General features: G+C 35.4%; 1 protein-coding gene across 1 annotated transcript in view; it reads right to left on the bottom strand.

Moving 5' to 3' along the window:
- Positions 1–15,809, bottom strand: part of RYR2 (ryanodine receptor 2 (cardiac)) — a 471,929-nt gene that overhangs the window by 109,873 nt on the left and 346,247 nt on the right. Inside the window, exons 52-59 of the mRNA XM_009893652.1 lie at positions 12,913–13,053; positions 11,922–12,085; positions 9,608–9,686; positions 8,871–8,960; positions 7,609–7,746; positions 5,317–5,394; positions 3,401–3,476; positions 1,462–1,585 (exon numbers count right to left, since the gene is read on the bottom strand). Of these exons, the coding sequence (XP_009891954.1) occupies positions 1,462–1,585; positions 3,401–3,476; positions 5,317–5,394; positions 7,609–7,746; positions 8,871–8,960; positions 9,608–9,686; positions 11,922–12,085; positions 12,913–13,053 (890 nt within the window). The remainder of the gene's footprint in view (positions 1–1,461; positions 1,586–3,400; positions 3,477–5,316; positions 5,395–7,608; positions 7,747–8,870; positions 8,961–9,607; positions 9,687–11,921; positions 12,086–12,912; positions 13,054–15,809) is intronic.

Below are 15,809 nucleotides of genomic sequence, written 5' to 3'. Positions count from 1 at the left end.
TCCCTAACGCTGGTGTGCACGAGGGTGCACTATGGTCACCATCAAATAAACGACTGGAAAGAAATGCATGCAAGACACGTGGCAGAAAGTCAAGTGGTAAGCAGACCACAGAAAAAGATGAATCAAATGCTTGTTTGTTTAGACAGCAGAGTGGTCACAGGAGCAGCAGGTACATTGAGTATAACTTGATAGAAAGACCTGCATTTGACTAGCACAGGAGGATGTAGATGCGGCAGGAACTATTTACTAGATGATGGGTGTGTCCAAGTTAACGATTATCTAATCATCATCCCTCTTAGCCTTCTACTCCTCCAAAAACCAAAAGCCACTTGTGTTTAAGTTAGACAGAAGTGAAAAGAATTAGTCAAAAGGAATGCGTAACCTTGAATACAGCTCAGGAGTCTTTTGTCATTTTGACAGGGGATGAGAAAAGAAAGCTTTGCTGACTGACATCCTTCTTTGTACATCCTACTCCATTGAAGGGAAGTAAATTGACTTGTGCCAGCTACCCTGAAAGATTTTACCTCGAATAATTAGATTAGCTGTGGGACTCTATAAACAGGCTGAATTTCATATGTGACATAAAAGAAAGGAAGTAGGCAAATTTTAAGTAGATGTGCTAGGCTAATTAATTCATGATTACATAAATCCATCTCTGTGACTGTTTCATTCACTTACTAATGTTTAAGTCATACAAATCTCAGATATGCTTTCAACCTTTCCTAGTGACTCACATTTCCTAAACTAAGCTGATGAAGCAGACAAGCCTCCAATTTAATTAAAATTTTATTCACACTGCATTTAGTAGGTAAATATGACATATTAAAACAAAAAGGAATTATACTTATTATTCCGCGGAGAATAGCATGTATACATACTGAATTATGAATGTTCTGCTGTTTACTACATTTACTTGCTATTATTACATTGACACTGTGGATTGTTTAAAAAAACTTTTTAAAAACAGCACTTCTTTTAAAATATTTTAATAACACTACAAATTAACTCAGTTGAAAGAAATGAGTAGTGCATTCTAGAAATAAAATTGTCTGTCATGAAAGCAATTGCCTAGAAATTCCTACAGAGAGGTGCATGTGACTGACCTGTAATTGATAATTCTATCACTTGTAGAAAATTAACAAGTTTACTAACAGTTGGATTTAGGGAGACACACAAGAAAGAAAAAGCATGCTGCAATGTTTAAAGGAGAGGAAGAAGATGCACAGAGATTCTGGAAAGCTCTGCTTGTGCCTGCCAAAACCCCTGCTACTATTAAACCCATAATCCATTTCTTCCTTCCATTGTCCTATATGAAGGAGCTCATCCTTACTCCCAGGCACTGAAACCTAATAATGATCATAGACTTTTAGACATAGACACACAAAAAAAGAGGTGTGGGGGTGTGTGCTAGTGAAGTGTATTAGAAACCTTCTGTGATACTAATCCTGAACAGAGAATTACCTGGAGACAACATATCCATTAATCTGTAGAAATTTCAGAATATCCTGTGCTTTTTCTCTGTCCTTGGCTTTTTCTTTGGCTGTGAGTGTATCGTAAGGAACAAGAAGAGGATGGTTGCCTCCTCCTACTATAGAACATCAAGAGAATTAAAAAGCAGTTAAAGAGTTACCTGTTAACATGACATGTCCCGGTATGTAAAAGCACTGTCATAATGATACATAGCATGTTACAGTAAAATCTAGTTTGAAATAAGAACAATGCACTTTTCTGCTTCTTTATACAAACCTAAAAAAAATTCAGATAGAAACTTTAGATGTGGCTGCAAACAGTTCTAACATAATCAACTGCTGCAAGTACCAGATAAATATGTTGAACCGACAGTCTCTTAAAGAAGAAAAAAATTGCTTAAATGTTATGAATATGTATCATAATTACAACTTCATTTAATGAAACTGAAAATATTTCAATAAATATAATTTCATAAGAAAACCAAGATAAAAACAAATATATAAACATATACAGAGTCCTGCTTTTAAACATTCTGATGACAGCAAAAGAGTTCATGGAGTTTAGCAAGATATGCATATCTAAAAATATATGAAAGTGGTACAGTTCTATAAATATCTGCATAAAAAGCAACATTCTTAGGATTTCACCTTCTAAAATCACCATCATATAGCAGAACACAATAAATTCCTATGATATTTGCTACTAAACCCCAGGAAATTGTAAGGGCAATGATCAAACTTATCTCAGGAAAAAAATACTACAGCAAGTCTCTAGCAATAATATTTAAAAAAAAAAAGGAACAAATTTCCTCCAGAACATATTGAAGATATATCCTTAGGTGATTTGGTAAGCCACATATTCTAAAATTTTCCATTAGTCCTGCTTGACTCCACCTAAGTACATGCAAAATGGTAACACAGTGGGCAAGTCTGACAGGTTTTTTTGTTTGGTTGGTTGTTTTGGTTTTTTTTTAGGAAGTACAGCCTTTAACATTGGGATGATTGGGTTTTATTCTATTATCACAAATATCATCTAATTCCACCTTATTACAGCTGAAGACAGACATGCAAAAATGCATATAAGCATAGTGTGTGTACATGCCCTATCTATGGAAGTCATTAAGACTCTAACGGATCATTTGGTTACAATTAAAACAAGCAAAGTGTTCCGTGGAGGGGAATGACACTTGCAATTTTCAGGCGGCTAACGTACTTGTGCATGTGAAAAGCCTTAAATGAAAAATAGGAGCATTCTGTATCTGAAATCTGCATTACTGTTCTGTTCTTTACACAAGTATAAAAAAATATTTCAAGACTAGCATGCATATATACTGGAGGAAAACCCCCACACTCCCGAGGGCCAGGTTTTGTTCAGCTGACAAATACATCTATTTTTCACACAAAGACTCCATAAGAACCCTCTCCTTCATTCTCTATAGCTGCCTCTAGCTTTCTCAGTACTATGCTCTTTTGCATAGCACCACAAATATTACACAGTGTTGTCACTGAAGTGCTGCTCAGCAGCAAAAATCTGCTTTCAAAGCTGCCAAATGCAGTAGATCCATAATATCTAGTCTTCCTGTAATTCAGATTAAATCAGAGACCATTGGGTAATAGTCCGAAAGATTAATGCTAGAAGGAAATGTATTAATGTAGCTTAAATTTATGTGCAAGTTTTGACTTCTCTTCCTTTGATACATTTGAATTGGTAAACTACATCAACAGGAACTGTTCCACTCAGTACTATAAAAACTCCCAGGCACTAAAAAAATCACAAAATGTTCAAATAAGAATAGCTACTTTGTTGTTTCTTCTTTGACAATTTAAATTTGATGTTCCTTTTTTGTTTCCTTTTCTCAAATACATGACCTAAGCTAATCACAGAGAATGTAAAATACTATATATATATAAATAACTATAGTTAATATTACCTTTTGCTTCAAGCTCCATTTTCTTTTTCTTTGCCCATATGTTATGGTAGTTTTCGGCCATCATCTCAGCCATAGCCTTAGGAAAACGGAGATCTTAGTGATATGTGTTACAATGGTTAATCCACAAGGAGGACAATTTTCTGGCTGACTAAATAACAAGTTTCGTTCTCTGGGAGGTTCAATACAATTACACTGTAATGGTTCACTGAAAACAAGAGTTTCTCATGAAAAAATATGACCTAGAATTTGTGTGGGATGGGTTTATGTATAGGAATTAGGAACTTGGTGCTGAAGAGAAAACGGTTAATTCAAAAAAGGAGGAAACGCAAAGAGGAGTATAGTCTGGAAAGAGTACTAAGGTGTCAGACGGGGACTTGACTGCCAGCAATAACCCCCTGAAGGCCCTCGTAAGAGAAACAAAGAACAGCAAGTCAGAAGACCGAATCAAGAGTGTTCCTGCTGGCCGTGGCAGACTATAAATCCATGGATATAGCCCAGTCGAGGTGGATACTCATTTGTGTGAGCACACTGTTAAAAGCCCCAAACATTTTAGCAGGAACTCCATAAATGCAGCCACAGTTTTTTTTTATTCCACATGAAATGCTCCTCCAGTGTGCACAACAGGTAAGTAAATTCTTCCTATAAAACAAACTCTTTCTGAATGGTAAACTAGAAGCTAGATCCCGAACTAAGCAAAACACAGACAAGCTCTCCAGTCTCTCAGTAGTAGAACTACTATTCCAACATGAATCAACTTTTTAAACCCACCTCTCCTGTTCTCCTGATTGTATACCCTCTAGTTTTACACAGTGGTGGAATTTTCCGTAGATTTCACTTTTCACTTCTTTCACGGAACTACAGAAACATTCTTCTCAGCTTCAATAAGGGTTTTGAGTAACCTGTATTTCTGAATACCGGCCTCTTTATTTGGGAGAATACTCATTAATTTGTATAACAACTTGAAACTTTTCAGCCGTATCTTGTTTGTCCATAGGACAATTTTTTTCACAAACTTTTCTGCAGTGGATACATCTCTCTCCTGTATGGTAGATGCCTTCAATCATGCACACTCTGGGCCTGATGTTTAGATAATTGAGATTAGGACCTTGGAAGAATGTAAAGTAGTCCGGATTTTCTTTCCTTGAAAATTCCTTTACTATGCTTCATGTTTCACTGCACTATGACAGAGCTCAGTATGGGCAAACTTAACCCTGTGTTTCAGGAGTTTTTTGTAGCCAGCTTTGAATGCTATGTTGTCATCACTAGACTGGTACAAACACTCATGCTATCTACATAATATTGTAACCATACTCACAGTAAATTAGTAAACTGTGAACACTAGCACCATACTCCACCCTAATTTTCTAAAGACAGAAACAGCATTTGTTTATCAACTAAAAAATCCTGTTCCAAATAACAGCAATCTACTGAAAGGTCTGGTAAAATCCTACCCTCAACTTCCTCATTCTCTGTTCTCATAATATTTGTTGTAACAATGGTTCCTGATTCTTATTTATTCAGTTTAGAAAAAAGTGAAATGACAAAATGTTTTGGGAAGATAGTGATGAAAGGAATGATAAACAGAAAAATCTGATGCTGCATGCTCTTCTAAACAGGGTTCTTTTCAAAATGACAGCTGTCTATGCAAAAAGAGCTGGGAAAATTAATCCATGACTAAAATAAATTTTGAAGCTTTGTAACTTGAACTTTGTAACATGATCCATGTTTTTTAAAGAAACAGAGGATCAACGAGCAATGATGAAAAAGACTGGAAAAAAAACAACACAAAAACCAAATCCAAAATTCAAGTATATCAAAGTAACATGAGGCACCAAATTTCTTTAAAATAAACTAGCAGAAAAGAAAAAAAATAAATTGTAAAGAAAGGGTAGACATATTAAGTGTTTCTGACTCACATGTAAGTCTCTGGAGAGGGTGACATTGCTCATGTCAATTGCTCGAGGAGTGTAACCATGGGCTGTATCTACAGAGATCTGAATGACAAATGTGCAAAACAGTGGAGTTATACAAGCATTTGATATGCAGAAGTTAACTTTAACAAGATACTGAAAGTAATGAAAGAACTTAAGGAAAAAGTAACTTGCATATCTCTAGAGACCATAAGGATTCTATGTAGCCCAACTGAAAACACATCAAGGGTGGTAAACTTAAGTGAGATTTAGGCAAAGGTCTACATATTTTGTTCCGAAAGACAGACAGCCATCACAGACAGATCCTCTTCATTCAGATGCAAATTTCACTTGAACTCATTTAAGATTTGAACTCATTGTGGGTAATGCTGTACTAAGTTATGATTAAACCTCTGCATTTTCTAGAGATTTTTCTTTCTCAGCAGGTGAAATATCAGGCAATCTAGTTTAAGGTGAATTCAGGCAAAAATCAAACTTTGAAATTTGACTTTTCAACCCTATTTCTACATGTGGGAATAGAATCTACTAAATAAGTATCTTTTTCCTTCTGTCTCTCCTCCCCACTCAGAAAGTACCACCACTTTGTCTTTCTTTCTACCGCCTAAAACTGTCACAGCTTTGCATGTTACATTGACACAAATGTTTGAAGAAGGATAAACAATGATGTAGATTCTCTGGATGGCAAGCCACCGGTGCAAGAAATGTGGCTAGAAAAGGGGCATTGCTGGGCTTTCCCCTATGGATTCTGCTGTAACAGACAAACTTATGTACCTCACAGTTACATCGCTGTAACTGTGACATCGCAGTGACAGTGTCCAGCGTTTTGTTCCTATGTGTGATATCATTTTCATATGCATGTATTCAAGCATGTACAAGGCCTTCAAAGGAGGCCTTTGAACTTCTAAAGACAGGTATTTTTAGTAAACACAGGTATTTTTAATAGAGAATAACCCAAAGGACATACAAGCAGCGCATAGCAAATAAATACTGATAAAGTATTGTTTTCTAAAGCAAAGAATACAAGCATTGTTACATTAACATGACGATACTGATTAAATATACTTAAAATTTTTCAGCTGAACACAAGAAAATGCAGGTTTGTGTGTGTGATGACAGCACAACACATTTTAGAGGATGAGTACTAATATGATAGTGTACTCTGAAATACAGAAATATTTTAGGCTTCAGAAACTCTTCTAGAAAAAGTTATGATGTAATTTCATTATAGTAAGGAAAGACTGTAACTTAGCTACAAAAGCTCTTTTTAGATGTTGTAAAGTGATTCATTGTAATGAACTCCTTAGCTTAAGGTACATACAAATATCTCTGTCAGTATAATCTTTGAGACTGGTATTATAAACACCCAAAAGTCAGGAAATTTTGAAGTCAAAATTGCAAATTATAGTGTGCAAACTATAACATGTAGTTTAGCCCAAGTGCTAAATCAAATCACTTGATATACACTTTCTAGTGCCTATAGAGAGTGGAGAGGAAAGTTCAACTGCTCAGTTTTCACAGGCATATCACCACTTACATGTTAATAGTGCAGAGCAGAGTGCAGAAAAGAGGGAAAGATTTTTTCCCCTCCATTTTATTTCCCCCACTGGTTTGGCTCCACCTGTGTCTGTGTGAATGAGAGAGAAAGATTTTCTCCCCTCCTCATTTTAATTGCAAGGTATATGGAGCTCTAAGAGAATACAATGTCAATATTTCTCCATCTTATCCTTACAGCATTTTGATTTAAGAAGGCGATTCTAAAGCAAAAAAAAAAAATCTTTAACATTTTCAGAATTTTGTAAACTTTATGCTGCATTAATGTTGATGTTTGTCCTTAAAAAAAGAAATAAAAATAATTTACATATCTACCTTTATTTATTTCTCTACACACTTAAAGGTATCCATAGCCACCAAATTCCCCCAAAATAGCAGACTAAAATCATATTAATACTCACTATTAGTGCGTAATCACCTACTGATGTAAATAATTTCCCTAAATAATGCAGTTAACTTTAAATCAAGTGAACAAACACATTCCTATTTCAGTTTTGTTCAGGTTTTTCACAAATGTTTGTTAACATATTACTTTGGAGCAGGGAAAGAAAGTTCCACCTTCAGTGAACAGAAATCCAAACCAATCTTCAGAGTTGTACAGTTACTTGTGAAAAACGCTTTCAGATATTTATATGCTACAGGATTATTTCATCACTTGTAAAATCAAAGACTGGAGAGCAGATTTTGCATGCCTTTTTTAAAAATAAGTTTTTAATAATGGCTCACTTGACTGGTTTGAGATATGCGGCGTGTCCGATTGTACAGTGCCATGGAATCTCCCTCCCGTGTTCTTTCAATTCGCCATCCCCATGCCAGCATAGTTTTTAGTGATTCTTTGATTGGCCATCGATAAATTTCTTTCTCCTAGAAGAAGGCACATGAAATAATTGGCTTGTTTATTATGTAGCTATACAAAGCAAAAAATAAATATTGGGCTTTTGCCTAGTAATACTGAGATGCAAAGAAATGTACTGTAATCAGCCACTATGGCCCAGGGATACTGCAAAGAAGCAAATAAATCATAAAGGATATTAAAAAAATTGTCTATCATTTCAGATCTGGGCAGAAGAATTCTGGCACTGCAGGAAGCTGATGATCAAAGGAATAACCATGTCAATAGAACGCTCAGATATGAACTTAAATGTGGAACAGTAATTATCAGGACTAATGCTGTGGTTTGTCTGCTACATGAAACAAAAAACCATAATCATAGAATCATAAAAAAAAGTCTATGTTGGAATGGACCTCTGGACATCATCTGGCTCAACCTTCTGTTGAGGTCAGATAGGCTAACCTAATTGGGCTATCACTGGTTATCAAGACAAGGTTATCTAGGGCTTGCCATGCCATGCCTTGAATATTTGCAGTGCAGGTGATTTCACCACTTCTCTGGACAACCTATTAAGTTGTCAAGATAAGAAGGATTTCCAGAAAGCATTTCTGCTGAAGCAACTTACACCCATTGCCTCTTGTTCTGTCACTGTGCATCCCTGTGAAGAGAATACATCCACCTTCTCTATAATTAGCATTTAGGTACTGGGAAACCGAGATTATATACCCATCAGCTTTCTCTTCTTTAAGCTGAAGAAAGCCAGTTCCTTCAGCCGTATGTCATTTAACAAGTTCTCCAGCCTTCTAATCATCTTCATGGTCTTCTGCTGGAGACCTGACTAAGCCTAAACCTAGGCCTTCGCTAAGCAAGCAGGTATTCCTGTATGACCTTAGTGTAAAAAACAGCTGCCAATATGATACTTCAGTTTCACGGTAAGTTATGCCATGTAAATTCAGCACTGAGAGAAAATAGGTTGTGGACTATTTATTGTACAATAAAACCCTTCTGTATCTTTTTGAGATTTTGAGGAAAGCGACAGTCACATATTAGCCGATGTACTCTAAATAAAAAACAGATGTAAACACAAGGTGATCTTTTCACAGTGAATGAAGCAGTCTTTCAATCACCCTGGATCAAAAGTGAACAAATTGCTTACCTTTTCAGATAGTAACTTATATTGCTTCATTAATGGTTGCACTTTTGCAGATTCAGAATACGTTTCACCATATGTCCATCCATTGGCAAACTGAAAACAATAAGAGAGGAAAAAATGGGAAACAGCAAAAAATTATGAGAAATCCTATTTTTACTGGTACAAGGAACTGAACAAAGCTTCTGCAGAGCTATTCTCTTAAAATTTCCTTTCTACTATTTTCTCAACATTTTCTCAACCGACATTTGTATTATCTATACATAATGAAATGAATTACATAGCCTGCCATGGTTTTGAAAATCAATAATTACACAAAGCTAACATTTCAATAAATTTTTCTTTTAAATATTTATATAGAGCAGAATACTGTGCTACAGTTGAATAACTACGTTTAATACTGGACACAGAAGCTGCACAAAGCAATAAAAACCCTAAAGAGGTTTTTTAGTTAAAAAATTGAAATCTCAAGACAATAAAACTCTTAACGAATTAGCAAGTATATTTACACAAAAGTGAATAATAATAATAATAATGAAATGATGAAACAGTACTTTGAAGTACTCATGTACACTTACAGAAATTTCCCCCAAAATGCATTTCAAGGAAATATAGGTTTACATCTTACCTACGTACCAACTTGTAGTGTTATGAGAAATAATATTCAGAGTAAAACATTTTGAAGATGAAGCAGGTTCAGGTAAAATTTCTGATTTTGCTTTAAAGGGAAAAGAGATTTTTACCTTTTCCATTGACCATTTGTCGTGAGAGTGTTCTGCATATTTGTTAATGAAATATTCTAGCTTTTCAGGGATTGTAATGCTGAAAGTGAAGAGGAAAATAGCTGTTATACCACACATGCTAAAATGTGAATGCTTTTGTTTTGAAGAAAACTTTCAGATAAATAATTAGTAGTGCATATATCCATTCAAAGTATCTTATTTGTGCTCCTCACATACAGTTTGCTCCAAGCCCCAGTTAAATCAAGCAAAAAACCCTGAGTTATTTCATGGGCACTGAATAAGAACCATAGCTGTTGTAGGAATTTTATTTCTTTGACACACATGTGGCAGGGAAAAATCAATAATGATACTGACCACTTTTTGTCACATATTTCTACTACTAACATTCATTTTCTAAAGACTACAGATATAACTGTGAACCATAGTTTCAGAAATATGGGGGTAACTTATTGCACATGTCGATTATAAACTAAGTGTGCTAACAGTCCTTCTTGAAACACCTTATCTATTTCATGTATTCCTATAAATATTATTATATGCTTTAAGCACAACTTATGACAACTCAAAAGTTATATGCTCAAGGTTTTATTTTCCAACACTGTATTGAATATGAAAATATTAAAATCCTTATTAAAACCAGAAAAAAACACAAATAAATACACTAGCCCTTCAACAGGTGTACAACACAGTGCAGGAGTTAAGGTTTCTTAAGCAGTAAAGGAAAAGCAGCTACCCTTAACTGTCAAACAAGCACTAGAGACAGAATCCTCTTCCAAAAATAATTTATCAAATATTTTTCTGCACCTGCATTCCTACAAATAAAAGGGAACAATTACTTCTCAATCACCTATGAAGTAGTAAACTCTTCCCTCCTAAGACAAAGAATTTTGGCAGCAAAAGTGTTACAGTGCCACCTACTGCAAAGTAGAAGAGTCTGTTTTTTAATCTTCAGTCACAGGGTGGGCAAAAGCAGAAATGTAAAACAAAATTATGTCAAAGTAACAGTTTGCAAGAGCCTAACCACACACAAAGTCCAGAAAATATTAATCCAGCATGGTCATCAGTTTTTTTTTATTGTTTGCAAGTGTGTATTTTGAGGGGAACTCTACTAATGGTATAATACTTTAAATATTTTCAGAAATGCAATAAATTGACAAGTACAATATGCTCATATCATGTGTAGCGTCATATAAATAGGTCTAGGACTAGTAAGCAAGGTGATGCAGGATTTGCATGTTAAAAGAATATAGGATAGGTTGGAAGTGACACTGATAAAAGTTGTGTTTCGTCTTAAATCATCACAGAACTGTTGACTCCTATGGCAATGAGGTGACTGATGATTTAGGTAATGTTAAGTAACATTTTCTGAGTTTTTAAACTATATTCTGGCTATCTACAATTTTCCTCTGAAATTGCACCAGATAAAGTCATCTTCAATTACTTAAATGACTGAATGATCATATAATATCCTTAATAAATTTTGTTAAATCTTCATGTATCTTAAATACATCTTAGACTAATGAATTTTAATGGTCACTGACGTGATTTCTATATTCTAGTCTAGATTATGGCTTTTACTTTCATATTTTGATGTGCTGTACAGCATGCTGTAACAAAGGTATTGATCTACTGATGGCATTCTGTTGTCTGAATGTTAATACAGACATAAAGCTCACAAAGGCAATTGAAGCAAAAGTCTTACAAGTGGCATTTCTCAAGATATAGTGCATAACCACACTGCTGTAAGACTATTCTACATGAAAGAGAATGAGGTGCTGGCTGTAGTCAAAAATCAGGGCACAAAAAACACATGTGTTTTGAGAGAGCACAGTCAGAGTCTGAGTGCATAGGGAGAATGAAGATCTTTCTGCCCAGTTCCCCATTATTCAGAGTAAAAAGAGATTATATGAATGCATGATCATCAGCTTTTTCTGTAGGTACACTGTCATTCACAGACACTGGAATTAGTGTCTCGGCACATGTTAACGGTGACAGGGATGACGTAGACAGGTCTACTTTTTCCACTCCTAAAAACATGCTGGTTGGTTTGCAGCAGACATACAATGGTAAGCAGACAGTTGTACCTTCAGGCTGAAAATGCATTAAAATGTTCTAGATTGACTAAGAAATTAGTTACATAACTGGATATTTATCCCTTTATATGATTTTAAATAAAGACAATAAATGTAAAATAAAATAAAGTGTTCAGAAAAGAATAAAAGCTGTAAGTTCACATCACACCCAACATCAGACTCCACCCCTCTTTTACACATTTATGATAAAAAAACCTAGTTGCAATGAAATAACTCCTTACTTTGATGTATCAACTGGTTGAGGATTAAAGTTCCCATCTGAATCCATTGAAGACTGTTTTTCCATCATATTGACATAATTTGATTCCATATAGTCTGGAGGCAAGGCCCCTGCAACTGCACTCAAACAAGGCAAAGCCAATTTGAACAGTTCTTGTTCATACTTCTGCAGAACACACAGAGGATAGAAAGTGAGTAGTGAATGGAAGCTATCAGCATCACTGCTGAAACTGATACAGCTATCCGTGAGACCGAGCAGTCACAGGATGGCTTTCTTACTCAGTGTGAAACTGAATTTCTGTTCAGAAAAAAAAGGAAACTGACTGTCCAAAGCATATTATACACTATAGATAAAGCTAGGATCAAGTTTTGGTCTTGCTGAAGTAAACGGTTAAAGTATTGACTTCACTGGGAGCAACACCAGGCATTTGTCAGATGTCTGGGAAGAGAACATAGCACAGGAATATGCACAGCATTTCTAAATACCTAGATTTGAAGTGAAACTCATGAAATTTTAAGCAGGTTGGTTAAAAATAATCACAGAATGAGCAATAAATACAGACCAATGTGTATTATTAATCTTTTGGCCAACGTAGAATTGAGTCAAGGGTGATGAAACTACAACTACTAAGCAAAGGACTATGCTCTTGGTTTAAGGAAGGATAGTGTGTGAGGTAAAGTGCAGCTTTCAGTCACCTGCAGATGCTTGAATTTGCTTTTAGGGCTCTGAAGTGCAGTGCACCTGTACAGATACACCTCAAGATTACTTCATTAACTATACTTTTTTTTTTTTTTTTAAATGAGTAGACAAAATGGTATACCTGTGTTAAAGCAGAAGCTATAAGAGAAGATTTACATTTACTAAAGCCTATATTTTTTGCTTTAAAGTGGATAATACAGTGTTGACAAAAGCTGGGTAAAAATGACAGATTAAAGAAAAAGGGTTACACAGTAAGGCTTTTACAGTAGTAGATGGATATTAAAATGAATTACCTTTTGAGACAAAGCATCAAAAATACCCCAGAACAACTTTCTGGATAAATGAAGTTCTTCTTCTGAGGCAGCACCAAAGTTACCCCATCCACCTGGCAAACAATAATACTTCCAGCACCTTTCATAATGATTTGTCAGCAACTAAAACAGAACATATTTTGAAAGCAAATAAAGTATAACTGTTGATGTTCTTAGACTCTGGCACTCTACCATTACACAGACACTGCCAGAAAAATTTCTAGCTTTTATCAAGAAGCCATGTTGTGTACCTATTCTTTAAATCATGGGTGGATATACACACAGAATGAGCAGTTCTTTCTTTTAACAGTAGTGACATAGGCAAAAAGCATGTGACAGAGGATAATTTTCCCCAACACAACAAGAATTCACCTCCACCTGTGTGCCGCTATTCCAAACACTGCTGCTTGTTGGGTAAGAGAGTAGAACCACCATTTCACCTAGTTCGCAATTATTATTTACATGTTTGAGAGGTATTCAACAATAACTCCCACTGTGACTCATCTCTTCTGTGAGTTGTAAAACCTGCTATCAGTCTACCCTCCTGCCCTCTATTACAATTGGCCAAGAAGCTTTATCCTCTCTCCCTCTCTTTCATTACATACATATTGCAGGGATATGAAAGTGGTTACAAGATTCCAGATTATCAGGGAATCAAATGGTGCAAGGACCTGCTATTGGGTATTTGCAAAACTGAAACATTACAAATTTTGTACTTCATGTGTCTTCCATGTTCCTGACTCACAGACAAGAAGAGGGAAACTTAGTTGTACATCTGTCAGTAAAGGCAGTCCCAAACAACAAATTTCTGACAATAGCAAAATATGAAAACCTAGTCATACTGAGGGGCAGATTTTCCTAAGACACAGAGTGACCTTTCTAAAAAATTTAGCTGGAATTTTAACAGTTCCCTAGAGAAAAAGAGAATTGTTTCAACATCACTTTTCAAAGCATGTTGGCAAAATATTACAAGTCACAGTCAGTAAACAGCTGACAGAATTCCCTTTTTTCTAGTCAGAACAAATGCCAAGATGGAAAAATGCAGATATTCATAATGTAAATGTGCAGAAATAAAGACAGGCATTAAAAAAAAAATCGTGATGCGTATAAGTGAGGATTTTGATAACCAAAAATATAAGCTCAATACTGTGTTATACTTTTCATGGATCAGAAAAAAAAAAATTCCTTATAATGCCTTTGTATATCTTCAGATTTAAATAATCCATTTACTTATTAAATTGTCAGATGATTAAAGAAAAAAAGGAGAGAAGAACTTACATGCAGATATAATGTAAAAAGACAGAAGTTTTATCATTCACGTAAAACCACAGGGGTCTCAGAAACATGGACTTTTAGAGTCCAAGAGGTACTTGAAAATGTGGGGTTTTTTCAAAATAAGTTCTATTATCTCAATGGAATCTTATTCTATTCTCAATGGCCAGACTTCAGGTTTGCTTTTGGACAACACGTAAGTGCTAATATATATGTATATATTTTTAAATCTAGACAAAAGTAAAGTTTAGTCTTGGAGAAGTCCCTATGCAGCACTGAATACGACTTAAGAAGAAATAAAAACAAGGCAGCCCCATTCCATAAAGTTCACACCAAATTATACAGGAAAAGCATCACAGATTTTAATTCATATGCTGCCTAAACTGAGGTAATTTTTAATTGTAAAAAACAGCAAAAGCATTCACACTAGATAGCACTATATTCTGATTTAGCCTTCATGATTTCCTTCTCTCTCCCCATTCAAAATTACATTTTCAGATGCATGATTAACTTGTAGCTGTCATTTTAGACTACCTTAACCTGTTTACTAGCACAAGTCCATAAGTAACATACACAGTACTTTCAAATCAGAAACACATTAGTAGATGTAAGTAGGAGTCCTTGTTGAATCACTGAAAATCAGTTTACTGTCAGTGAAACCTTTGAAAACCTCTATCTTCAGATAGAGAGTTCACTTTTCTTAGAAGCTCCTATTACTCACTTAGATGACAGAATCATTTGTCCATGCTAACACCGTGGTTCTCTTCATATCTATATTCTGCTAAAGCCTGACTTGCCAAAAGGATCTAATTATTATTTCCTTCCTGTTCAGTCTAGCAATATGGTAAAGTCGCTGCAGCCATGACCCTCAGGATCAAAAAACCTGCTGTCCTAGATGAACAGATCTCAGGGAGCTGGGGTTGTTCCCTCCCCACCAAAAAACCTGAAGAACCATAGGCACGCAGGGAGTGCCAAGTTACTATTTGGTTTTTGCAGCACATAAAATGTCATAATGCATTAGAAAGGTCCCCTTCAGGGCAGTATGCTAAATCAGCAACTGCATTCCTCACACAAAGGCAACCAAAGAATGGCTGCTCTGGCATCTTTGGTTTGATTGAGCACCTCCTGGGGGACACAACCAAATTATGAAGTCCTTGGCAGTGGAAAGACCATGCAGCAGGTCCTGGCTTTGAGACTAATGATTTAAATTTCTCATCTGAGGTCAGCGACTGTAATCTGGCTAGTAGAAGCCTGCATAATTCTGAGGAGTATTTTGGCAAAGAAATCAGATGTAAAATCCAATTAATCCTGATATGTGGCTTTTAAAGCATAAAGAAATATTAAATAAGAAAAGATTAAATATCTCATTCAAAGTCGTAGTGGGAAAGCATGAAAAAGGACTGCTGAAAAACAGCAGAAGGTAAGGTGAGAAACAACACATTTCTTAGAACTGCCAATTAAATCTGAGGAATCTTTAAGGAATGTGTCATCTCAGAAAGGAAAAACCACATTTTCCTTGTGGATTATAGGTACCAGAATCAAAAGACACGGAAAAACCTTTGGGGGCTGAAAACAAAATGGAAGACTATTAAAAAACATGTATTGCT

This window comes from Charadrius vociferus, unplaced genomic scaffold, assembly GCF_000708025.1.
Source record: "Charadrius vociferus isolate BGI_N301 unplaced genomic scaffold, ASM70802v2 scaffold309, whole genome shotgun sequence".
Classification (NCBI taxonomy): Eukaryota; Metazoa; Chordata; class Aves; order Charadriiformes; family Charadriidae; genus Charadrius; species Charadrius vociferus.
Note: the sequence above shows the minus strand (reverse complement) of the source record. Positions and strands in the feature narration are given on the sequence as shown.